General features: G+C 44.4%; 1 protein-coding gene across 2 annotated transcripts in view; it reads right to left on the bottom strand.

The window, feature by feature from the left end:
• DOK5 (docking protein 5) overlaps window positions 1–27,774 on the bottom strand; it is a 147,091-nt gene that overhangs the window by 72,955 nt on the left and 46,362 nt on the right. For both annotated transcript variants that reach the window (XM_061127540.1, XM_061127539.1), the window contains exon 2: window positions 7,957–8,064. In XM_061127540.1, the coding sequence (XP_060983523.1) occupies window positions 7,957–8,064 (108 nt within the window). The remainder of the gene's footprint in view (window positions 1–7,956; window positions 8,065–27,774) is intronic.

Raw genomic sequence — 27,774 nt, 5'->3', positions numbered from 1 at the left:
AATATGCATAATATGCAATGAATTACTGCATTTTTGCTTTAAAAATGTGATCTATATATGTGTGAGAATTTGTTTCTATTTGTATACAGAGAAAAAAAGGGTCTGAAAAGTACACATTAACCCATTAGTATTTTTTCTGAAGGACAGGGAATAGGGTCCAGAATAGTATTTTTTTTTTTTTTTTACTCCATGCACTTCAGAATTGTTTATACACTTGTTACAAGAAACATGTACGATACTTATAATTTTTAAAAATAATGTGATATGAAAAAGAAAAAAAAATCTGCAAAAAGTTGTAAAATGAGGTAAACGGATCATCACCCTTTGGTCAACAATATCCTGTACTTACTCCCACACCCAAAACCATTTGACTCATTTTTTATTGACTTAAGAAAACCCATTCTTCTCTGTCCGACATCACCAACAGAGAGCTTCTGTGTGTACCTGGATTATAGTCGAGTGTTTCCACATAAGCACAAATGTGAAATCACATAGATAAGTCCTCCGGATGCAAGTTTTTAAGAAATTCATGTAAGAAATGCATATGAATGGGGGGGGCAGGGAAGGCATCTACATTCAATGAACTTTGTAGCTAAGTCTGTTTCTGTCTTGTTCCTTTTCCCTGCCTGCACATGTACATTGCTTAAGAACATGACTAAGTCAAGCAAACAGATCAGTGCCAGACTACACAGATGACATTCTGATAGGGCCTCAAAACTTGAGGCTTTTTCCCAAAATGCAAGGACCACTAATCAATTCAAATGATTACTCAAATAATTGTGGGGTAAGAAAAAAAAATTAAACCAGATGACTATTTCACTGATTACAGCCCAAAGATGACAAGTTTACACAAGAGTTTAATGCAAAAGGGCTTTGAATTTAATCCAAATTAAATGAAATAATCACATATAAACTTAAGTAAACATGTATAGGATACAGAGGTTGAATACTACCAAATGACGATGAAAGAAGTTTTTAAAATCCAAATAAATGGAGTGACCATGTTTATGAAATGAAAGATCTGATATAGAAAGATGTCAAGTTCTCCCATAATTTGATTTATAGGCTTAATATAATTATTCAGAATTCTAACATGGGTTTTCTATAAGCACAGACAAATCTAAAATTTTATGGAAAAGCACTAGCATAACTAAAACGACCTTTAAAAAAAGAATAACTGCAAGCATTCATTTCTACCCAATATTAAGTATTAGTGTATATTTACAGTAATCAAGAGAACATGATACAGAAAACCCAGAAATAGACCTATGCTAATATGCCCAAATAGCTCTTGGTAAATGTACAAAGGCAATTTGGTGGGAAAAGAATAGTTTTTTTTTTTTTAAACAATAGAGTATTGGAATAATTGGACAACCATAGGTAAAAAGGAATGAAACTCAACCTACGTCTCACATCCTGTACAAAAATTAAACTCAAAATGAATCATTAACTTAAATTTATAACCTAAAATTATAAAATTTTAGAAAAGAAATATTCAGGATCCAAGGCTAGGCCAATAATTCTTAGACTTGACACAAAAAGCACAATTCATATAAGTAAAAATTCAAACAGTGGACCTGATGAGAATTAAAACTTTTGTTCTGCAAAAGATCCTGTTAACAGGATGAAAAGTTAAGCTATGGAAAACAGAAAATAATTGCAACCACATATCTAACAAAGGACTGGAATCTATACTATAGAAAAAAAATACTCAAAACTCACTTGTAAAAAAAAGTTACTAAAAATTGGTAAAAATACATAAAGAGATATTTCATAGAAAAAGATACACAGACAGCAATTCAAGTGCAAGAAAATACATTCAATATCATTAGACATGAGGGAATGCAAATTAAAACTACCACGAGACGTGACTATCAAACGACTAAAGTAAACACAGTGACACCACCAAAGGCTGATGAAGATGCAGGAACACTGGATCGGTCGCTCTTTGCTGGTGGGAATGTAAAATCACAGCTGCTCTGTAAGGGAGGTTCGCAACTTCTTGTAAGACTAAACATACAGCCACCATATGATCCAGCAGTTGCACTTTTGGGAGTTTATCCCAGAAAGATAAACTTTATCCATAATAATAAAACACTAGAAACAACCAAGATGCTCTTCAGTGGGGACTGTAATCAGCTGCAGTCATCCACACTGTGGAACACTGCTTAGGAGAAACAGGAAGGGACGATGACGATCACACCACAGCAGCTTGGAGGAATCTCACGGGGATTTCGTTGTTCACAGGAGCATTAGCTACAACAGCCAAGACATGGGAGCAGCCCAAGCACCCTTCTTGACTGGCTGAAGAAGATGTGGAATATTGCTCAGCCATAAGAAAGAGTGAAAGATCGTCATATGCAGAAATGTGGATGAACCCGAGAGCTCAGGTGGTAAGGAATCCACCTGCAATGCAGGAGACCCCGGTTCGATTCCTGGGTCAGGAAGATCCCCCAGAAAAGGGATAGGCCACCCATTCCAGTATTCTTGAGCTTCCCTTGCGGCTCAGCTGGTAAGGAATCCACCTGCAATGTGGGAGACCTGGGTTCGATCCCTGGGATGGGAAGATCCCCTGGAGAAGGGAAAGGCCACCCACTCCAGTATCCTGGCCTGGATATTCCACGGACTGTACAGTCCATGGGGTTGCAAAGAGTCAGACACGACTGAGCGACTTTCACTCACTAGAGAATATCACACTTAATGAATTGTCAGAGAAAGACAAATACTGTATGATATCACTTATATGTGGAATCTAAAAAATAATACAAATGAATGTTTATGCAAAATAGAAACAGACTCACAGATATAGAAAACAAACTTGTGGTTACCGAAGGGAAGAAGCCAGTAGGGAGGGACAAATCAGGGGTTTGGGATTAACAGATACAAACTATCAACACTACGTATAAAACAGATAAGCAAGAAGAGTGTAGCGATAACCTGTAATAGAGGAGAATCTGCAGAAATGCTGAGTCACTTTTTGAATTCCACATATAAGCAATATCACCTGATATTTGTCTGTCTCTGTCTGACTTCCTTCACTTAGTAAAACAATCTCCAGGTCCGTCCATGTCTCTGCGAGTGGCGTTATTTCATTCCCTTTCATGGCTGAGTGATATTTCACTGTGTATATACACCACCTCTTCATTATCCACGCATCTGTCAATGGACATTTAGGTTGCTTCCATGTCCTGCTATTGTATTAATAAATGGTGCTGCAATGATCACTGGGGTGCATGTATCTTTTCAAAGCACAGTTTTCTCTGAATATAAGCCCAGGAGGGAGATTGCTGGATCATATGATAGCTCTCTTTTTAGTTTTTTAACAAACAGCCATGCTGTTCTCCGTAGTGGCTGTACCAATTTACATTCCCACCAATGGTATAGGAAGGCTCCCACTTCTCCAGACCTCCCCAGCATTTATTGTTTGTAGATTTTTTGATGACGGCCATTCTGACTTGTGTGAGGTGCTAACTCATTGTTGATTTTATTTGCATTTCTCTGATAATCAGTGACATTGAGCATCTTTTCACACGCTTTTTGGCCCCCTGTATGTCTTCTTTGGAGGAATGTCTATTTAGATCTTCTGCCCGTTTTTTGATCGGGTTGTCTTTATTTTTTGATAGTGAGCTGCATGAGCTGTTTGTGTATTTAAAAATTGGAGATTAATCCCTCGTCGGTCGCTTTGTTTGCAAATATTTTTTCCCATTCTGTGGGCTGTCTTTTGATTTTGTTTATGGTTGTCTTTGCTGTGCAAAAGCTTTTGTGTTTAATTAGGTCCCATTTGTTGACTTTTGTTTTTATTTTCATTATTCTAGGAGGTGGATCAAAAAAGATCTTGCTGGGATTTATGTCAGAGAGTGTTCCGCCTTTGTTTTCCTCTAAGAGTTTTATAAAAACAGAAACAGAGTGACAGACCTAGAAAACAAACTTTCCATTACCAAGGGGGAGGGGGGTAAATCGAGAGGCTGGAAGTGACTGCACGCATGCTACACACACACGTAAAACAGAGGCCAGCAGGAGCCCGCCGCCCAGCTCCGGGAGCCCTGCTCAACACTCCACAGTGATCTACAGGGGAGCAAAGCTAAAACAGCGTGGAGACGTGCGTACATGTGAGAGAGTCACTCTGCTGACGGACAGAGGAGCCTGGCGGGCTATGCAGTCCACGGGATCACAAGAGTCGGACATGACCTGGTGACTGAACCATGGCCATCACATCTGAGACTAACGCACACCGTAAGTCAGCACACTCCAATACTGTTGTGTCGTCGTTCACTTGCTAGGTCGCGGGTCCCACTCTTTGCAACCCCCAAGCTCCAGTCCATAATTAATAAGTTAGTAATTAGTCTGTAACTAATTAATAAAAATAATTGAAAAAACACTGAAACCAGCATAATATTGCATATTCCCTACACTTCAATAAATAAATAAAGTGAGGTTAATTAACAAAAGAAAAAAGAGAGAAAAGAGAAAGCAAGCTTCCCAAACCCAGGGCCAGCATACTTCCCACCATGCTATTTGCCTTGGTCTCAAAAACAACAGTTGACCATCATTCTACTTAGATTTCCTCCCAATTGTTATTCACACCAAAAAAGTAAAAGTATGCACAGAAACTCTCAACCCCTTCTGCTTCGTGTGGGCCGTTTGGATTTGCTGAGTGAGAGCAATAAACCAGAGTTTAATGGGAAGGTCAGGAACAAAATTTAAAGTCACTGGAGTCCTACATTTAAACTTAGTGATGCATGTCAATCATTTCTCAATAAAACTAGAAAGAAAGAAAGAAAAAATAAAGTCACTGGAGTCTTAATATTGTTACAATTACAGTTAATCAAATTCACAGCCGTTTCTGACAGCTCTGGGGCTTGAGGGGCACTTCACGAAAGAGGTAAAGACATGAAGATAATGGCTGTCTGGGCATTAGTCATATATTTATTTTCCAGTTTTTGTATGAGAGCACCTTTACTTACCTCGTCAGTGAGCAAAGCACCATGTTTTAAAATTCTACGGTCAATTTCCTTTTTAAAAAAACTAAAAAGAATCACATATGTAAAACTGGTATGTCCCCCCCACCCCATAATACTATCTTTAAAAGTGAAACAAAGAAGCACTTCATTTCCACACACGCCTCAGATTTCCTACAGGAGAGACGGGTGTCTATGCCACACCATCTCTGAGCTGATCAAACAGCATAATATACAGTGCTTCCTTTCTTGTGGAAATTGCTTTTTATTTGTATTCAAATAAACTCTGAAATCTAGTCACGGTAAGCTACTTATCACCCTAGTATTTTTATTATCAAGATTCATAAATTACACAGCATTTAGATAAAAAATGCATATCTCAGAGTTACTCCAGCTTTTTATATGCCCCCGAGAGATTAATATTAAATGTATCAGATCTGAAAGAGTTAGGAGGGTGAATCGGCTACAGGAACTCATCAAGGGCTTGGAGGCTTAATGGAGATAATTCTTCCATTCTGATGCTTTGAACTTTGGTTAATGATTATTACAGATGAAAGAGACTGTGGCTTACCACATTCCCCAAAGATGTACATATTAAATTCCACAGCCAGCAGGCAGGAGTCTGGGAAATAGGGCAAGTTTGTCCTCAAACTCCCTTGGTGTGTTTCCCGTGCAAGGGGCATCTTCCCAGTCCACTCTGGTTCTACATTTGAGTCTGTTCTCATAAACCTTCCCAGTCCTGGCTTTCTCTGCTCCCAGCACCATGCACTGCATCTCCTCCAATCAGAATTCCTTTTCCTAGTTTCAGATGCCTCAAGACTTTCTGATGAGCTAATAAAAGAGTGACGCACAGACATCCGCATCCATTCCCTGTCCTCTGCTGATAACACTCCTATCTTCTCAACCGAGAGTTTTAAGAGCAGCTTCCCTGGCGGTCGAGTGGCTAAGACTCTGCACTCCCAACGCAGGGGCCAGGGTTCAATCCCCGCTCAGGACTAGACTAGAGCCCACAGGCCACAACTGAAGATCCCGCGTGCTACAACCAAGACCTGATAAAATAAAAACAAAACAAATAAGAATAAAGATCTCTGATATTTAAAAAAAAAGTTTAAAAAATGCCTGCTACGTTAGGCCCTGGTAAGGAGTAGAAGCAGGTGTACTTCCGACTCCAAAATCTCTGCCCTCGGGAACCTTGCTCTTGGTGGCATTGTAGTGAAGACAATAAGAAATAACTAAGCAGTGTGTATGCAGGATGATAAGCGCTAAAAACAAAGTGAGAGGGAGCGGGAGGGTGCCCAAGGCCTTCATTTCAAATGACGAGGGCAGGCAAGGGCCTTGAACACTGACATGAACAAAGTAAGGATGTGATTATGTGGATATTTGCAAGGAGAGCCTTCCAAGCAGAGGTAAGAGGAAATTCAAAAGAAGGGATGTGCTTGGCTATCTTCTGAGAGTGCAGAGCCCAGGGTCCCTGTCACAGGGCCAAGTGGGACTGGGGAAACTGAAGTTAAACAGGTGGCAAGAAGTCACACGTGTGATGGGTGGACCATTATATCAACCCGACTGAGGGTTCTGAGTCAGAGAATCATGATGCGATATGAGCGTCTCAAAGAGACTCCGGAGGGCTGGGGCTTAGGCAGCGTGGTGGCTCGGACCACCGTGGTCTGTTGGCTAATCACTCAGTCATGTCTGACCTTTGGGGACCCCATGGACTGTGTAGCCTGCCAGGCTCCTCTGTCCATGGGGATTTCCAGGCAAGAGTACTGGAACCGGATGCCATTTCCTCCTCCAGGGGATCTTCTCAACCGAGGGATCAAACCTGCATCTCCTGCATTGCAGGCGGATTCTCCACTGAGCCACCAGGGAAGCCCTGGACCACAGTGGCAGACAGTGGTTTACGAAGCAGAAACAGATGCAGACGCAGAGGACAAGCGTGTGGATGCCCAGCGGGGAGGGAGCGGGGAGGGAGCTGGGCGCTGGGATGGACACACACACACTACTGATGATGTGAACACAATAGACACGAAGCAGAGCCGAGTGGGCCGCACGAGACGCCGCTCAGCGCTCTTCGGACCTAAACAGGAAGGAAATCCAGGAACAGGGGACGTGTGCACACAGAGCTGACTCAGCTTGGACCACAGAAACCATCACACCACAAAGGGAAGCGGAGTCGTCAGTCGTGTCCGACTCTCTTCTGCCCCGTGGACTGCAGCCCACAGGCTTCTCCATCCATGGGGTTCTCCAGGCAAGAATACCGGAGTGGGTGGCCTTTCCCTTCTCCAGGAGATCTTCCCAACCCAGGGATCGAACCTGGGTCTCCAGCACTGCGGGCAGAAGCTTTACCCTCTGAGCCACCAGGAAAGATTCAATACTCCAGTAAAAAATTTTTTAAAGATACTCCAATAAAATTTTTTAAAAAACTGGAGTCATAATAGGTGAAAACTGGAAAAAAAAAAACCTAAGTGTCTGTCAAAAATAAAATGGGAGGCTTCCCTGGTGGTGCAGTGCTTAAGGATCCACCGTGCAATGCAACTGGTGTGACCCCCGGTAGGGGAAGCTCCCGCGTGGACGGAGGCCACACCGACCCGAGACAGCGCTCCAGAGCCTGCAAGCTGCAACCACCAAGCCCCAGAGGCCACGCTCCACGGGAGGAGGAGCCGCAGAATAACAGGCTCACACACAGCGGCAGAGAAGAGCCCCGCTCACCGCTAGGGAAAGCCTGCGGGCAGCCACGGACCCGCCACAGCCAAAACACAAAACTAAGGAATAAATCTTAAAAAACAATAGAATGAATAAGCTACAAAGGACAAAGGAAACAAATAACAACAGCCAAAAAAGCAAACAATGAGCTAGTAGATGTCCTTTAGAGATGTTATGTCCTTGGAAAAAGTAATTTTTGTAACGTGGTTAAAAAAGCAAGACAAGTTTTCAGACTCAAAGAACGTGAGTTCTCTAGCTATGAACAGACTTCTGGAAAGCTACAATAACTGAGTCTTACCTTATGGTAACACCTAAAATAGGCGGCACGTTCATCAGAAAATTTCTCCAGTCTTTTTGGACCTTTGCTGGACGCTTTCTTGAATACTAACCAACATCGTTGATAAATCTGGAAGGGAATAAAAAGACTGCACTCAGCATCACAGCTGACTCAGATACTACTGGCATTTACATTTAAATGTTTTCTTTTTGATGTTTCCACCTGTAAAATATTCATAAACCATAAACGTGATGTTGCTTTGGGAAAACAAAGTTTTAAAACCCCAAACTGATTCCACAATGGGTGTATGATGCCATTCAGAAAATCACTGGAATCAAAAGAAAATAAGTATTTAGAGGCACATATCTTCATTCTTTGACAGCATTTCAGAAAAAGTCCCAGAGATAAAAACCCGAAATCAGCACAAACAAGACAAGCTTTCACGGCACACACCCTAGTTTCAAACACCCTTATTTACGGAGATCACAGCCTGATAGACACCAAAGACGAGAAGACCTCGGAAGGGACAGTCCCTGTGAGTCGTGTGACGTTCCTCATACCCGATGGTCAGGAGCTGGGCCAGACAGCGGACTGACTAGCTCATAAACGACGGTGAACACCAACCACATTCTCCTTCAGAAAATTCAACCCAGAGACTCAAAGATGATTGCCAGGATGGGGTACAGTCCAAGTTAACACTGTAAAACGTTAAGGGTCATAAAAACATGGAGACAAAAGCGGAAAAGTAATTCAGTGGACACAGGGTGGCCTTTTAAACAAACGGTGCTCAAAAAACTGAATGTGTGTGCTGAGTTGCTCAGTCGTGTCTGACTCTTTGTGACCCCAGGAACTGCAGTCGGCCAGGCTCCTCTGTCCATGGGGATTCTCCAGGGAAGAACACCGGAGTGGGTTGCCATGCCCTCCTCCAGGGGATCTTCCCAACCCAGGGATGGAACCCAGGTCTCCTGCATTGCAGGCGGATTCTTTACCATCTGAGCCACCAGGAAAGCCAAAAAAACTGAATATCCATAGGGAATTTAAAAAAAAAAAAAAAAACCTTGACCCAAAACACTCATACAAAATTAACTCAAAATGGACTGAAATCTTTATAAAATCTTTTATAAATCTTTATATTTAGGGAGGAAAAAGGAAATGTTTGGGAACACGGTCTGAACAAAGAGTTCTTAGATCTCACATTGCTGTTCTTTACTCCCTAAGTTGCGTCTGACTCTTTTGTTACCCCATGGACTGTAGCCCGCCAGGCTCCTCTATCCATGAAATTCCCCAGGCAAGAATACTGGAGTGGATTGCCATTTCCTCCTCTAAGGAATCTTCCTGACCCAGGAATGGAACCCGGGTCTCCTGCATTGCAAGTGGGTTCTTTACTACTGAGCCACCAGGGAAGCCCTAGACCTCATTCCAAAATCTTAATCCATAAAAGAAAATGTTGCCACATGTACCTCATCAGAATTTAAAACTTTGGCTATGTGAAAAATTCCGCTGAGAGAATGAAAAGACAAGCTGGAGGAGGGGGGGAGGAAATGTGCAAACCATGTATCTGACATAGGATCAGTATCTAGAATACATAGAGTCCTCAAACTTCAACATTAAAGAGCCACACAATCCATTCACAAAATGGACAACAGACATTTCACCGAAGAGAACACACAGGTGATCGAGAGGCACATGAGAAAATGCTCACCATCATTAAGCCTTCAGGGAGATGTAAATTAAACCACAGAGAAACACTGTGGACCACAACCACAAACATTAAATCCACAGTGAAACGCACACCTATCAGGTTGTACCCCCACATGTTGACAAGGATGCCAATAAACGGGGCCGCTTCTGCACTGCTGCTGGGAATGTGAAATGTACAATCCCTTAAAGAACTAAGCGAGCAGCATAGGACTTAAGAGTTCTACTCCTTGGAACCTAGGCCAGAGAAATGCAAACTCCCCACACACAAAAAACATGAACAAGAATGCTCACAGCAGCTGGATTCGTACCAGTGCAAAACTGCATCCAGCCACCTCTTCTCCACCAGGTAAGCGGGCAGACGATCTGGGGAACAGTGACCCTGTACCATGCCACTCGGCTACAAACACAGTCTGAAGGAGTCTTCAGAGAATAATGCTGCGTGGGGGGGTAGCGGAGTGGCGCCAAACCCAAAGGTTACGTACGGTACGGCCGCACTGAGAGCATTCTTGAAATGACAGAAGTATAGAAATGGAATCAGATCAGTGGCTGTCAGGGCTGAGGGCTGTGGGACAGGGAACAGAAGGGAGGAGGGGGTGTCTATGCGGGTGACTGGGCGGGTCCCGGCAGCGCTGAAACTGCCCTGTGTCCTGACTCTATCAACACCATTGTCTTGGTTACGATGCATTGTTGGGGACGTCCCTGAGGGCCCAGGGGTTAAGACTCCGCCTCGCAATGCAGGGGACTCGGATTCGATCCGCGGTCGGGGAGCTAAGATCACACAGGTCTGGGGCGAGTACACTCCCCTGTACTGCACCTACTGAGCCCGAACGCCAAACCAGAGGGTCCATTCACGTGCTGCAGCTAAGATCCGACTCGGCCAAGTAAATAAATTAAATACATAAACCTAAAAAATACTGCGCTGTTGTTTCAAAGATAGTACCACCAGGGAACCTGGTTAAAGAGTACAGGATCTTTGTGTAACACTTCTTACAACCAAAAGTGAATCTACAATTATCTTAAAACAAAACACTTATAAATTTTTAACAGAAAAGTGCAGAGATATTTAACCAAGATCTCAAAAATTACAGCTTAATCTAAAAACAGTTACCTATTTCTTTTGCTATCAAGCTGAAGTCTAACTAACCACCAGACTAAGTAACTTTAGAAAATCAAATGGCAAGAGTCATTGTTAAGAGTTCAAACACAGAATCCTTTTCAGGATGGAGAATCAGCCATGGAAATTAACTTGTTGAGGGATACGGCTGGCAAAGAGAAGACTTACCAATATCACACTGGTGTCTGATAACAGATGAGATCACTGGCTTCCTTAAAACCTAACCACCAGAAAGAGGGCTATAATTACAGTGGGAATGGCTGTCACTCTGATTGTTAAAATAAAAGATGTGGAAAATAGGTTTCTCAGCCCCTTTCTTCTGGACACGGCCATGAAAATGTGTTAGAGACGGCATGCTAAGGTATGCAAGAAATATGCATACTACGGGGAAAAAAAATTTTCATCAAAGAGGATATTTTATATTTCTAAATTATGCTGTTACTTTTTGACCCAATCTTGAATGACAGCATTTCTACTTTAAAACAAAGTTACTCAGTTTCTTCAGGATCAAACCACATTTGTCTGGCTTCTGTCTGAAGTCTGTCACACACAACCTAAAGATTCCTCAATTTAAGCAGGCCTGATGACTTCCATCTTCAATTCATCCACATTACTCTCATAGGATTTTTGTTTTTCTTTTGTTCCATTAAGCAGTAAGAGCAAAAGTGCAGTGTTATAATCAAATAACTGCCAAAGTACTATTGTATAAATTCAAATTATACAAAGTAAATAATTTGTAAAAATAAATTTATACAAATTATTGTATTGTATGCTGCTGCTGCTGCTCTATACTCAGTCGTGTCCGACTCTTTGCGGCCCCGCGGACTGCAGCCTGCCAGGCTCCTCTGTCCATGGGATCCCCAGGCAAGAACACTGGAGTGGGCTGCCATTGCCTGCTCCAGGGAGCCTCCTGACCCAGGCATGGAACCCAAGTCTTCTGCACTGCAGGCAGACTCTTTACCACTGAGTCGCCTGGGTCTCCAGGCTGTATTATATAAATATTGTTTATAACTGCTGGCTGGAAAATCACCCTGGAACAGATTAAAACATGCTGGCTCATCAGGAGGTAAGGAAAACTCCAACACTTGGCTTATGAAAAGAGGGAGTTGAGTGATTCTCAAGCAGTGGTCCAGCCTCACTCAAGATAATTGTCAATTATGCAGATTCCTAGAGATTAGCCAAGGTCAATTGCATCAGAGTGGGGCCAGACAAATTGGCTGTTTACCACATTCCCCAGGAATTTTGCTTGCTAATTTGCAAACTAAGGCATGAATATTCATAAAGACTTCCAGACAACCTAGTGCTCCCCAGAGGGACTGCCAACAAAGACTGCTCCGCCCACAGTGAGGGCCTCTGAGTGCGTGATGTCCAGTGAGGACAGGGGCCTTGGGCACGGAGCGGCGGGAGATGCCTTCCTGAGATTCAGTGACGGTGAAAGTGAGGTCGGCTGAACCACAGCAAACCCGTTTCACCTGCCCTACACTCTTGGTCTCAAGAACAGAGGAATTACAAACTTATGCTCCGTATTTCAGAACTGGTCAGAGGAGGCGAAACAGGAGGACTCCCTGAAGGTGGGAATACGCAGAGAGGAGCTGGAGTGACTGACACGCGTCAAAGGACGACAGCTTGAGAATAATCTCGTTTGCGTACTAGCAGAGGGCAGCGTTTCCTTCTTAAGTTAATTCATCCAATGAGCTTCTTCATATTTTATATAACACATCTACGGACCGTCTATAGTATTTTTTAGTTAACATTTTTCTTTCACTGATTTCTTTAACTGAAGCTTTTGTTCTCCCAACTGTGACAGCAAAGTGTAGTTTCATGGGACAGGAAGCGGAGGTAATCCTAATGCTAACGATGCATGCCTGCATGCTAAGTCACGTCAGTTGGGTCCCTATGTACCCCCTGGACTGTAGCCCGCCAGGCTCCTCTGTCCCCAGGATTCTCCAGGCAAGAATACTGGATGGGTGGCCATGCTCTCCCCCAGGGGATCTTCCCAACCCGGGGATCAAACCCGAGTCTCTTATGTCTCCTTCACTGGCAGGTGGGTTCTTTACCACTAGCACCACTCTTAAGATAATCTGATGACAGAATAACTTTATGTTGAAATATCTCACCTGCTATATATTAGGCTTCTGCATTCTCAGCACAACCGGCATTTTAGACAACATTATTTTTTAGGGGGGGGGAGCACTGTGCTGTGCATCGTGGGGTGTTTTGGAGTCTGGGCTTCAACTGAATGCCGGAATCACGCTTCTCCTACCTCGCCGGACACTGCCGAGTGTCCCCTGTGGGGAGGGGAAGGGGTGTAACGTCAGAAACACCATTATAGGTGAATTCACACTGATCTGAGATTGCAGAGTTGAAGAATATCTTCAAAGTCCTGGACTTGGACAAGCCAATCCACACAAGCCACTGTCAAAGCAACAACAGACAAGCACATCACACAGTCCTGAGCACCCACCCAGGGCGTGGCCAGCCGCTCCAGCATTCTCGCCAGGGGAAAATTCCCGTGGACAGAGAGCCTGGCGGTCCACAGTCCATGCGGTCGCACAGAGTCGGACACGACTTAATGACTCAACGACAGCCACAATTCACAGAGGGAAGGTGTATTTGGTGGGGAGGCTGTGGGGGGGGATGGTAAGCTAGGACTGTTTTCTGTTCCCCCAGAATCTAATTTCTGTAATCGCAACAATTTTCCCTCTTCTCCAGGCAACTCCAGGAGTTGGTGATGGGCAGGGAGGCCTGGCGTGCTGCAGTCCATAGGGTCGCAAAGAGTCGGACACGACTAAGCGACTGAAATGAGCTGAACTGAACCAGGCATTCTTTCCAACTCAGCCATATCATATATCCTCAGTCATATACTGCTAAATTAGCCTCATTTCTCACATTCTAGTCCTATTTTTATTTATTCTCCAAAACAAGTCAAATATTCTTCTTATCTGGGGAGTTAATATCAACACCAAGTATTAGCCAAAACCTTTGTGCATGCAGAATGCTAGTTCCTTTTTGTGCATTATCTCAACTAACCTACCAACAGCCCTATAAAACACAGGCTATTATTATTACCATTTTACAAGGAGGAAATAAGACCTCAGTGAGGTTCCTCACTGTGTATTAATTACTCAAGGGCATGAAACTAGAGAAATAAGCCAGTATCCCAACCTTGGTTTGCCTGATTCTGGAGAAAAACCTCTTAACCATTCCTCCAGGATTTTCCCAGAAAAGTTGGTCTCCTAGAGATGCTCAAACTTCTGCTGAGGGTCGAGCTGTCTGTAAGAAGTTGATTTTCATGCTTATCATAATCTATAAAGAGACATTTAGTTGTAACCATATGCTCTTTCATCTGGACGACAACTTTACCGTCTAGCTATTTCAGTGTGACATTTGCATTTGTGATTTTAAGTCCCCTTGGCACCCAGCATTGGCCGAGAGTGAACATTGTTAATAGAGTATTTCTGCAACTGAAGTCTGAAGACCGTAGTCCGGGACCGCAAGCCTAGCAGTCTGTAAGACGCGTTTTCTCTTAAAAGAATTCCACCCTCTCCTTAAGTGACAAAGTACTCAGGATCCCTGACCGCAGCTCAGAAACTCAACTGTGCCAAATATTTCTGACTACATGGTAAGTGTCTCAGGTAAGTTCTGGGTTTTCCGTGGCCTGCCTTCCCTGTCTAACCTGGAGTTGCTCGCTCTCCACTGGTTACAGCTGCAGGAACCACCGTCCCGGCTCCCCGGCTCCCTGGGGATGCGTGCAGTCAGCACCCAGCCTGCACATGGCCCCCGGCGCCCGGCCACAGAGACCCACTGCCCAGGTCTCCTGCATTGCAGGCCGATGCCTGGACCCAGGTCTCCTGCACTGAAGGCAGATTCTTTACCGCCAGAACCACAAGGTGATGGAAGAAGAATAGAATTCTGTGATTTCACTGAATTGTAACTGGTAGGTGCTACCAACTCCACTCACCAAAATAACGAGCTGGTTCAGAATTACATATTTTATGAGGAGAAAAAGTCATTTTAATGAGCAAACAACACGACTGTATGCCTGTCATTTATATACACCTTTCATTTGTCAGGAAAGAACGTTAATTTGGAGAAGGCTGCACAGTGGGTACCGAGGTACATATTAAAATTCAGTACAAAGAAAAATTCCAGCAAAATGAGATAATTAATCATAAAATAAAATTAGTATAAAGAGGATTAAAAATATTTCAAAAGCATCCACAGGCAATAAATTAGCTGTGCAAGCCCTCTGTTGATGTCAAAGTAAATTAACACAACCTTTCCAGGGGAGAAGTTATGCCTACCCTTTGACCTGAAAATACTATTTCTAGGAACTTTCCCCCTAAGGAAATAATTAAGGAAATATACAAACATATGGGAATAGGGCTCTTTGGCATAAAAACTGAGAGCACTGTAAGTCTTCCAGGGGACTGGCTTCATTAATTATGGCATGTCTGTAAACTGGAAATTGCCATCATTAAAAATGATGTTGTAAAATAATATTTATACCTTAGAATGTGCTATTAAGTAAGTTATTAAGTAAGAAAATAGGTTGTCCTTGCTTTTTAATCTGTTTCTACTCTAATATATATACTCCATCTTTCCCTCATACACACACATACACACACACACACACACACACCAGGGGGGAAAATATCCGTTTCAACGGAAAACTATGCATTCTGTAGACACACACATCCGGTATCATCTGCTTCTGATTCTGAGGGAAACAGTCTACAACCCTAAACTGTAGATCACTGGTAAAAATGTAAAATAATTCTAGTCCATAAAGATGCAAATTCTATCCCCTTTAGTAGAGGCTTCACTGATTTCCCGCCCGCCCCCGTCGTGGAGCTGGCTCAGCCTCCTCTGGAGCACACATTTCACTACGCTGCTTATACAAATGTGTGAGCTCTCTGGCTTCCCCTTAGAACTAGTTACAATATTCTGTGCTGTTCTTTCACTTAATTAATGAGTCAATTAGAATCTTCAGCACGTGCTCTTTCTACATCTGTATGAGAGTCACGATACGAACAGTTAACTGCTTTGAAAACTAGTTTTTACCACAATCCATCGGTCACTGAGTCCCGTGTATTTCACCTTCTGGCTGAACCTGGAGCATCCTCCCCTCCTCCCGAGCCCCCCGCCCCGGCCGCAGGGACCACCACCCTCATCTCAGCACTGCCTCCTGAGCTTCAGCGGCCCCTGCTTTCACTCTTGCCACGTCTCATGTTCTGCAGCGCGTCTGGAGTGACCCTAAAAACCCTCATGTGACCACAGCAACCCACAGCTTAACACGTTTCTGAGGCCGCCTGTTGCCTTTGGGGTACAAACCCAAGTCTTAACAAGAGATTCTAGAACCTGCAAAAGCTGCCCCCACCCTACCTCTTTTGCCTTATTTTGTTGATTTCTTCATTTATATGGTCTCTACTTAGAACTAAACACATATATTTTTAGTGGTGATCAAACAAGCAATACGAGATTATTTGGAATCAACATTCTGGCCACACATGGGACCCTTCCCTTGTCAGACAAAGCTGACCAATGCAGAGTGGAGAGCCAAAGGGAAAAGTGATGGCTCTGTTCCTCCTATCCCCAATTCCTTCTGTCCCCGGACAGATCCACAAAGTAGGAGGCAGAGAAGGGACAGACGGGAGCCCTGCCTGAAGCAGCCACACACAGGTGCATGTCCTCACTCAGCTTCTATTTTTAAGCAGCCTTAAAGAAAAAAGCCAAACAACTCTAAAGAAATGCTAGAGAGTCTTGACTACTGGGTGGGCATTCTGTTCAAACAAAAAATTGGAGAGCTGATATCACTCATGAATTCAGCAGTCCCCAACGTTTTTTGGCACCAGGAACCCATTTTGTGGAAAAGAATTTTTCCACGGGCCGGGGTGGAGGGGGGGTGGTTTGGGATGATTCAAGAACACTACATTTATTGGGCACTTTATTTCTAATCTAATGCTACGGCTGATCTGAAGGTACTGGTCCACAGCCGGGAGGTTGGGAACTCCTGAATTAATTCATCAACAAACCCTTACTGAGCACCTACTATGTGCCAGACACTGTCCGGGTACTGAGGACGGGGCTGAGAACAGAGGGGAGGAAGCCGCTGCCTTCACTGGGCCTCCAGACGCGGCGTGATGACCCGAGACGCACAGGTGCATCTGTGAGCGTGTGTCTTGTAGTACAGGTTACGTGGGCTTCCCTGGTGGCTCAGTGGGAAAGGATCTGCCTGCCGATGCAGGAGACGCGCCTGCAGACAGAAACACGCCCTGGCATGATGAGCCGTCGGAATCCCAGAGAAGCCAGAGCTGGGAGAAGGGGTGAGGCCGTACGGGCCTGACTGCAGAAGCTCTGACTTGTCCTCTGCGTGCGACGGGAAGTGAGATGAAGGCTTCTGGATGAAAGTCGTACAGTCCAATTTATGTTTAGTACGCGGCAGGGACTTGAAGGCAGAATCAAGGAAACTAGCTAGGAGGTTGCTGCTGCAATAAATCTCATGGTGCCCTGAGCCGGGATCGAAGTGGAGAAGCAGATGAGAAGGGGTCCAAGTCAGGATACATTCTGAGAACAGAACCAACAAGATTCACGGATGAGGCTAGAGGTAAGGATGCGAGTAAGGAGAGCCAGGGATGATTTCAAGATTTTTAGCTCAAGCAAGTAGAAGAATGGAGTTTCCATCGGCGAAGCAAGCAAGCCTGGGAGGGGACCAGGATCTGCAGGGAGAATGCAGAATCTAATGGCGGACATAAGGAGTCTGTCATGCCTGTCAAACACCTAAGTTTTACATATAAACATTCTATTATTAAACATGAGGACTAGTCAGTTATGTATATATTGTATACTAAGCCTAAGATACAAGATCTTATTGCACTTTTAAATACAATGATAGCACCATCTTCCCTACAGGCTTATTGGCAGAATGGAATGAGTTAGTACATTTAAAGGGCTTCTGTTGCCTGGGAGACACTTCATAGAGGTCAGGAGCTCATACCATCCAACCAAGAAGTGATACCATCCAGCCAAGAAGTGATACCGTCCAGCCAAGAAGTGATCTGCCTGCAAACAAGGGCAACACACACTCTGGTTCCTTCACGTACTCACTGTGAAGTGTGTGAAAGTTGCTCAGTTGTGTCCGACTCTTTGCAACCCCATGGACTGTAGCCCACCAGGCTCCTCTGTCCATGGGATTCTCCAGGCAAGAATACTGGAGTGGGTAGCCATGCCCTCCTCCAGGGGATCTTCCGAAACCAGGGGTTGAACCTGGGTCTCCTGCACTGCAGGCAGATTCTTGACTGTCTGAGCCTCCAGGGGAGCCCACTTATTCATTAACTTCACAAATATTTCCTGAGCAGCTACTATGCTCCAGGCCCTGGTCCAAGGACTGAAGAGATGACACAGTCACTTTCTTGCGTGTAGAATGAGGATAAATAACAATAATAACACCCACCACATATAACTAATATGAGGATTGAATCAGCTAACGTTTATAAAAATCTCTGTGAACATCATGTAAGTTTTGGTTTTTGCTTCCTCCCGTGCTGAGACAGATAACTCAGTCTCCCTGGCCCGAGCACAAGGCCCAGCATGTGGTCATCACAGCCACAGACTGCATCGGCGAGACACCGTGGTTTGGTAGGACGTTCCTAACAAGTATTTGGCCAAGTTAAAAAAAGAAATGATGTCGTTGCGGCTTCCAAAAGTCTGTGAGTGAGCACCAAACCAAAATCCCTGACTCCGAGTTCCCGTTTCTCAGCTTGGCTCTCCACAGGCTGACCTGCCCGCTGCTCAGACCGTCCTGCCCACCACTGAAGTCCCAGCCTCCAAGCTCCACGCTTCCCTAATGAGGGAGGAGAGAACGTGCTGGAACTCTCTTCCCCTTGCTGCTCGGGGGGCTGCCTCCTTCTCTTCCTCCAGGTCTCATATGAGATTCCCCCGTCACTTCACGACTGTTGTATAACCGATCACCCCGGAGCTGAGAGGCTCAAGAGGACAGGCGTGTTTCACTCCTGGTGAAGCTGAGGGTGGATGAGGCTGCTCTGCGGGTCGGACCTGGCTCCTTTAGGCAGGGCTCCCGCTCAGGCGCGCGGTCACGGCAGGGCGGTCTGGAGCTCGCCTGGGGTGACTGAGCTCTGGATCTGCATGGTCTCGGAGTCCCCGGGTTAGCGGGGGCATGTTTCCACGGAGCAGGCAGGAGGATCGCTGACGCTGAGGGGCCTTCATTACCTGGGGTTCAGCAGTTGAGAATCCTCCTTGCAATGCAGGGGACGTGGGCTCAATGTGTGGTCGAGGAACTAAGATCCCACTTGCCGCAGAGCAGCTAAGCCCGGGCACAGCAGCGAGGGGCCTCCCGGCTGCAGCTAGAGGGTCCGTGTGCCTCAAGGATCGATGCTCCACGATGTATGGAGATCTGGTGTCCCGCAACTAAGACCCAATGCAGTCAGATAACAACAAAATTAATAAACATTTCTTAAAAGGAAAGAAATGGCCAAGCTCTTTTGTAACAGAGTATTTGGGTTTCTCTTTTCCTTCTTTCTTTCTTTTTTTTGATACTTTGAGAGAGGGAGACATGAGAGAGGAAAAATAAAAGGGACGAAAGGAGAGAAAGAAGTGATGAATCTGGGCACTGCCTGGGAAATAACCGGCTGAACACAAATCTGAGTTGGGACAAATAGAGGACTTTCAGGAAGAGGAGTGACTAAAATAAAATCCCAAGCCTGTTTCTTTGGATTTTCACTTGTTTCTCTGTTTAGTCCCCAGAAATATGAAGATATAAATAAAACTTGTATCTCTGTGTCAGTTTAATTCACAATGCCCAGGTACTTCACCTAAGAAGGCAGAGGGAAATATTTTACTCACAGAAGCACATAAGGATGGAAGTCTAGACTCCTTCCTCAGCCTTTGCTGGCACGGAGGTGGGTGGGGGCCCAGTCTATTCTGTGGTGCTTGGCTGATATCAGAAGAGATATTTTCTAAAAGTTTTCTGTGTTACTCAGCTGGGCTATTTCCTGGTCCTTGGATCAGAAAAAAAAATTTATTTTGTTGGGGGAAGGGAGGTTCTTCTGTACCCATTAGCATTTCTGATGTGCTGCCTTCTCTAGCTACAGCTTTGAAACATATGAGACAAAACGAAAACCTACGGAAATGACCACTATGTTGGTCCTTGAAAGCCAGGACCTCTCGTGATCTCCCCGGTGGCCCAGTGGTTAAGAGTCCGTGCTTCCACTGCTGGGGGCGTGGGTCAGTCCCTGGCTGGGGCACGAAGATCCCACATGCGCTGGACACAGCCACACGGTTTTCAAACGCTGAGGTCTCCAGCCCGTCTGCCCTCTCTCCACCTTTCAGAGCCTTCTTAGTTTGATTTATACATAGATTCCAGAGTTTATAGTTGTACTTAGCAAAGGAAATAGAGGAAAGTGCGTCTATTCACTTATCCCAGAAGGAGCAAGTAAATATTTTTACAGCCTCCACGTAAAACGCTTTTACAAGCCCTGCTTGGGGCAAGTTTGCTGATAGTTCATCTCACAAACCCAGAGTCAGGGCAGATGGAGACAGTCAGATTTCAAGGTAAAGGTCCCAGAAGTAACGGAGGCCGTGAATATACTCATGATCCACCATGATGCCACCTGCTCAGAAACACATCCCACCTATGAAATCTAAAGCACTCTCCTCCCCCATCCTTGCAACTTCAGTGTTTGAAATCATCTTGCTCACTGATTCGTCTGCATATTTATGTTTTACCTTCCTTTCTAAAAATTTAAAAAAAAAAATCATATTTTGTCTTACTTTGAATTCTCAGGACCTAAGAGAGTATAGGCTCTCATTCCTTTTAAATAATTGAGCGCATAAATGAATGAGCAAATTAAAAAAATAGGAAAATCCATACTCAGCACTCATGAGCCTTCCAGAATTTCATAAATGATGCCCTTAGATATCAAAGTACCTCAGAATGGACCTCACATTTCAAATAAAAGCCTTAATATCTTTATACAAGACAGTATTAAAAAAAAAAACCTCAAAATATGTAGAGCAAACATTCAAATTATACTGACAGACATTCTTTGAAAAGAAACAATTTAAAACCACATTTGTCCTTAAAAAGTGCATCCTGCAAAATGCCATTATCTAATACCATGAAGAAAGGTTCTGGTGGCCATTTGGCACATCACTGTTTTTAAACATCAGTGGGTTTTTGTTCTAAAACCACAGACCCTCAAGATGACTATAATTCCCTAGAGACTAAAGCAAATATTTTCCTATAATTAGAAACAGGCTCTAACCAAGCTGGAGAGACATTTGCCATGACAAAAAAAAAAAAAAAAAATTTTTTTTAAATTCCCAATTAGGGAGTTTTCATTGGAAATGCTACTTCTGAAGTTAAGCTACCGTCATGATTTCAGATAGAAACATCTCAGCACGGCTGGCTCTCCACACTTCCCCATGTCAGGGACAGTACTGAGTAAAAGTCATTCCGGGAGAGGCCTCTGTACAGAAAATCTGAACGTCACTCTCTAAGAAAGGAAGAGAGATGAATCCCAAGGTTGAGAAAGCAGTCTGAAAACACACATACACCTGGAACAGATGTTGCCAGAAAGGGGCGGAAGGGTGAAGGATAGGAGTCACGTAAGACAGTCTCAGCCAGGAATCCAAGGGGAGGAAACCCGGGCAGCCACAGAGTGTCAGGGGTAATTTACAATAAAGAGGCAGACTTTCAGAAAGCATTCTTGTTGTGAAGAGATGTGACACTGACGGCACCAGAAAGATGGGTTTTGCTTTGAAAGGTTTTGTTAATTAATTGACTAATTTACTTTTCGCTGTGCGGGGTCTTCAGCGCTGCTTGGGTTTCTCTCCAGCTGCGTGAGCGAGGCTGCTCTCTAGGACGTGCAGGCCTCAGTCACTGTGGCTCTGGGCCCTGGGACGTGCAGGCCTCAGTCTCTGTGGCTCCCGGGCTCCAGAGCACAGGCTCAGTAGTTGTGGCGCAAGAGCTTAGCTGCTTCAAGGCACGTGGGATCTTCCCAGATCTGGGTCTGACCCCGGGTCTCCTCCACTGGCCGGTGGATTCTTTACCACTGAAACACCAGGGGAGCCCTATTCGTATTGATTTAATTACAGGCTGTTAGGGAAAAGTGTCTAAATATCAGATTATTAAAATGTCGTGAAATGGCCTTTTACTCTATACCATCCAGGTTAAAAAGCCAACCTACATCTGAACGACAGAGGCCTGTAGGTGACAATTAGATCGGTGTGATTAGATCAGCGGTGCTCAACTGCAGCAAGTGCGTCCCCAGGGGGACACGTGACGCCGTCTGGAAACAAGTCTAGTTGGCACAGCTGGGGAGATGCTGAGTAGTGCCTGGGGTTAGAGACCAGAGATGCCAAATCTTACAGCACCAGGGCCGGCCCCCACTGAAAGGAGTTATCTGGCCTTAAAATGTCCATAGTGTTGAAGGTGAGAAAAAGAAGACATCAGGTAAACAGTCTTCTCAAAATTAAAGCCTTTATCCCAGATCTAGAAGGACTCATTGACCAAAGTTAAGTCTGTTTGATGAATCATAAAGTGCTCTGAAACCAAGTGTTGTCACGCTGAAAACCAAACATCGAGATGCCCAAACATTTCTCTTAACGTGATGGGATATTGTTAGGGTCAGGTAAACACAGATCCTAACAAGCTGAGACATGCCCGCAGTCCCAGGACGACGTATTTCAGACTTCAAAGGATTTCTGAAGTCAGGCGGCAGTAACTAGCTCTGGGGCAGGAGGGCTGGATGGAGCCAGAGGAGCTGGCACTCAGACTGCAGGGCTCCAAGCCTCCTGGCACCCTGCTCAAATGTGAGCCTTGCTAGAAGAGTCACTGCCGATCAAGGTAGGGAACACATGAGAAAAAGTGGCACAGTGAAGATTAATCAGGAGGAAAAGAAACGGCAAAGGCTGTGAACAGTGGCAGTCCCCAAACATGAAGCCTCGAGTCTGCCGGAGACTCCTAAGTTGGGACCCAGGCTGGACACATGTCCTACCGTCTTCTACACCACCAGGCTCCCTTCTTTGCCAGAACCATCCCCCCTTCTTTCCGGCACCTCAGGGGAATGCCTCTGTGTCAACCCTCCCATTTCACACCCTCCAACATGCGTCCTTAGCTTCCACGTGTCATGTCAAATCCTCTAGAAAATGGTCACTTCCTGTCAACCTCAGCATCAAACCAATATACACAGAGGCCACACGAAGAAGCACAGACAGCAGAAGTCAGAGGCACAGCCTCCGGAGCCAACCTGGAGACTTCCCTGGCCATCCAGTGGGACGGACCCGCCTTGCAATGCCAGGGGCGTGGGTTCGCTTCCTGGTCTGGGAACGAGGATCCTACGAGCCCGCGCAGCAGGAGGAAGAGGCAGGCGACCCAAGGAGCAGCCCGCGCCGCAGGGGGGACCAGGGCAGCCGGATCCCAGCACTGCACACAGGCGACTGGAGAAGAATGATGAACACCTCGGAGATAAAAGCCAGCCCACCCAGGCTCACAGGCTGGTCGCAAAATGGACACGCTGTGTGGCCGCGGGCAAGCTGTTAAACCCGGTTTCTTCAGGGGATAACCAACTGTCACAGGACTCATCCCGGAGGATCCGCTGCGTTCCTGCATTTGAAGCACCTTGGAACGGTGGCTGGCCCACAATAAACCTTTCATCAACGACAGACACCCTTAGCAGAGACTTTGTCTATATTCTTCATTGCTTCCTTCTCAGCCTTTGCACAGTGCTGGCCGTTCTGCAGGAACTCAATAAACAACTGCCAAATGAATGAATTGCCAGAGGCCCCTCTTACGCAGCACACCCAGAGCACTCTGACTTTCCACCATCATGAACAAACTATACTTCATGGTAATTACTGAATTTTCTCTTTTTCTCTAGACTGTAAGTTCTGAGAGGGGCAGGGCTTGCTTTATGCACTGCTTCAATTATTGGATCATGGTGAACACACATCAAAATAGTTCCCAAATGGAATGAAGAAATGAATCTGTATCTAACTTCAAGAATAAATACAATTGAATTATACCCATTATCTTGTAATAACCTATCATGGAACATAGGCCTTCCCAGTTGGCGCTAATGGTAAAGAACCTGCCTGCCAATGCAGGAGACTTAAGAGATGCGGATTCAACCCCCGGGTCGGGAAGATCCCCTGGAGGAGAGTATGGCAACCCACTCCAGTATTCTTGCCTGGAGAATCCCACGGACACAGGAGACTGGGGGCTACGGTCCATAGGGTCAGAAAGAGTCAGGCAGAACTGAAGTCGGACACGACTCAGCAGCGGCAGAATGGAATATAATCTGTCAAAAACTCAAATTGCTATGCTGAACATCTGAAACTAACACAACATTATAAATCAATTATACTTCAATAAAGTAAAATAAAGGATAAGTATGACAGTAGAGCCAACAGAATTCATATTTTGCTTTCTTATAAACTTGTCTCTACTAAGTCTTACTGGAAACGCTTTTGCTTTTACAAAGGATATGAAGAAAGGGGAGCTTTTCCACTAGAAGTTAACTGGAAACCAGCTCCCCCAAGACTTCATCCCCAGTAGTAACACGTGGCAGCAAGAGGTCCAACTCTCATCCCGCTTGTACCGAAGGCCAACAGGAAGCTGCATAGAAAGCTGGAACAGCATTCTCACTCCGATTAGTCATGAAATGAGGCAAAGCTGGAGACGTCTCTCCCCTATAATATCAACTTTTCCTTAGGTGTCCTCACTATAATAGAGTCTACTCAGACTCATCCGAAATTTAACAGCTTCCTTGCCTTACAAGCCAGGTTCTATTACAGTTTCAGCCTCTCGGAGCTCTGAGATCCTACAACTGGAATCAATGCTGGTTCAAGCCTCATCCGAATGAGAATTTTAAGATTCAATGTAACACTCTTCCAATCCTACAAGATGAGCAAAAATAAAGACACTAACATAAAACCCATAATATAATTTCATATACTAATGAAGCTGGACCACAAAGTTGGCTCTAAGCAAGTAATAAATTAGACACCTGATGAATTATGAGTCACGTTCTCTGTAAGACAAAAACAGAACAATTGCTGAGTAAAGTCAGAACAATTCTTTGCACTCGGTCCAGAGAGAAATGCCCCCAGGGTCTTTATTACAGATGGGAGTACAATTTGGACACTCTCCAAGGAGGGCAATTTCGCAGGATCTTTCCCCAAACTGTACACATCCTTTGACCCAGCAATTCCACTTGCAAAGGTTTACTTTACCCTTATACACTTACATGTGTGAAATAATGACTGTGTAATAAGCGTACTCATTGTGGCACTGTTTGTAAAAGCAAGCCAAAGATCTGAAACACCTAGAATACCATTAGGGAGTTGGTAGAGTAAAACATGAATGTCAGTTGTTAACAAGACTGAGACAACTGTACATCCACTAAAATGACTGTCTTCTCCAAAAGTGACTGCTAAGTGAGAAAGGCAAGTGAATACCTAGAAGAAATGAACACACATGTCCACGCAGACACTTGCACATAAATGTTCACAGCAACATTACTCACGATAGTCAAAAGGCAGAAACCATCAAATGTCTATCAACTGAAGAAGAGGGGGGAATGTGGTATATCTATACAGTGGAATATTATTCGGCCAAGAAAAAGAAAGAAGTTCTGATATCCTTTACAACATGGATGAACCTTGAAAACATTTTACTAAGTGAAAGAAGCCAGACACAAAAGATCACATATTACATTAATTCCATTTGCATGAAATGTCCAAAAGAGGCAAATCCATAGAAACAGAAAGGAGATTACTGGTTTCCAGGGACTGAGTGGAAGGGACAATTGGGAGTGACTGCCAATGGGTAGGAGATTTATTTATGGAGTGATGAGAATGTTCTAAACTTAGATCACGGTGACGATTATACAGCTTTGTGCATGTGCCAAAAATCACAGAAGTGTACACTTTCACAAGCTTGAATTTTATGGTATATGAACTGTATCTCCATAAAGTTGTTATTTTAAAAAATAAGTACTATCTTTAGAGACTTGTGGAACTTGGGGGTAAGATTCAAAATAACTACAGTATGCCTGACGCAGCGTGCCAGCAACAAAAATGTCATCACCTTGACCTTGGGCACTTACTAGTGGCCAGTCACTGATCGGGCTTATCTTCTTAAATTCTTATGATAGTCCCATGGTATAAAGAGAAACTCTTATTATTACCATTTTAGAGGTGAGAAATTGAGGTTTAAGATATTTAAAGAAGACGTAAAGAGCAATTCTGATTCAAGAACCCACACTCTTGTCCATTAGATGATCTTCCCTCACTGAAGCATTTAATCTCTGTTAGTGTTTTTATTACAACTGAAACTTGAACAACTCTGGGGTGAGAGGAACCGACCCTCTTGCCAGTCAAAAGCCTGAGTGTAACTCTACAACCAGCCCTGCACACCGCAGTTCTGCAGCTATGGATCCAAGCAGCTGTGGATTGCATGGTACTACAGTATTAATGAATTTACTGCAAAAAGCATCTGCATGTAAGTGGGCCAGCACAGTTCAAACCTGCGTTGTTCAAAGGTCACCTGTGTAGTTATGGTTCCAGCCTTGAACATCCAAATGCTGGAGTCGTTTTTAGGAAGCTGAGTGACAGCTATGAATTAGTACTTTTCATTAGAATTTTACCTTTGCGAGTGGCTTGGTACAGATAAAAAACGATGGAATATAAACTGAGTTGAAGTCTAAACGTGCTTTCATCTGACACTGTTAGGAGTCCAGCGCTGGGTCATGACAAGACGATCTGCTCAACATGCCCAGGTGCTCTGATGCTGAAAGACAGGTCCTACGAGCCAGAGAACTCTCATTTCTCTCACGCTGCTAATCGTGGACTCCTGGGTCACCATGTATTTCCTTATATTTTTATTTCCTTCTATTTACAATATTTGTTGTTGTTTAGTTGCTAAGTCATGTCTAACTCTTTGCAGCCTCATGGACTGTAGCCTTCCAGGCTCTTCTGTCCATGGGATTTCTCAGGCAAGAATACTAGAGTGGGTTGCCTTTTCCTTCTCCATGGGGTCGTCCCGATCCAGGGATTGAATTGGCATCTCTTGCACTGCAGGCAGAATCTTTACACTGAGCCCCCGGGGGAGCCTACTTAAAAATATGCATTCCTTAATTTTTTTTACTGTTTAAATAAAAAATGTGTATTTAAGGCAATTGATGATATGGAAGCACAGGAGGCTGCCATTTGGCCATTCTAGCAAGTGACCACCCAATCACCATTCTCTTTTGATTAAACAGCAACAAAAGCCCAGGCAATGTTCCACCTGAAGGACTATATTTTTTAGGCTTCTAAGTAAAGCCAGGTGGCTACACACTGACCAAGGATATAGAAAAAGTTTTGTGTACTGTCAAAATTGCTTTGTATTTCTGGCCTTTCCTACTTTTGTGTAAGAGGTATGATGCATGGAGCTCCAGCAGCCATTTTGGGCCATGAGGTAACCTTTTGGTTGGAAGCCCCTAGTAGGATGGCAGAGCAGACATATAGATGAAACCTGCTTTCCTGATGATCTTGGAACTATTATATGAACTTTGAATTCTTTTTTAAGGAAGAAACTAAATTTCTACTTAGTAAGTCACTATGATTATGAGTTTTCAGGTATAGGCAAACAAACCTAATTCAAAAAGTAGTATCGGCCTACCCTCCTATTTATTTATATATGTATATGTTTTAATAAGGGACTTTCCCCGTGGCTCAGTGGTAAAGAATCTGCCTGCAAGGCAGAAGACACAGGAGACATGGGTTTGATCCCTGGATCAGGGAGATTCCCTGGAGAAGGGCATGGCAACCTATTCAGTATTCTTACCTGGAGAATCCTGGTAAGAGGATTCTCCATCCTCCAGGATGGAGGAGCCTGGCAGGCTACAGTCCATAGCGTTGCAAAGAGCTGGACACCACTGAAGCTACTGAGCATGCATGCATGCATGCTTTAATAAAGAGGATCATACCAAGCATTACATTCCATAACTTACTCCTTTAGT

Source organism: Dama dama, chromosome 23 (genome assembly GCF_033118175.1).
Source record: "Dama dama isolate Ldn47 chromosome 23, ASM3311817v1, whole genome shotgun sequence".
Taxonomy (NCBI): Eukaryota; Metazoa; Chordata; class Mammalia; order Artiodactyla; family Cervidae; genus Dama; species Dama dama.
This window is presented reverse-complemented; position numbering and strand designations above follow the sequence as displayed.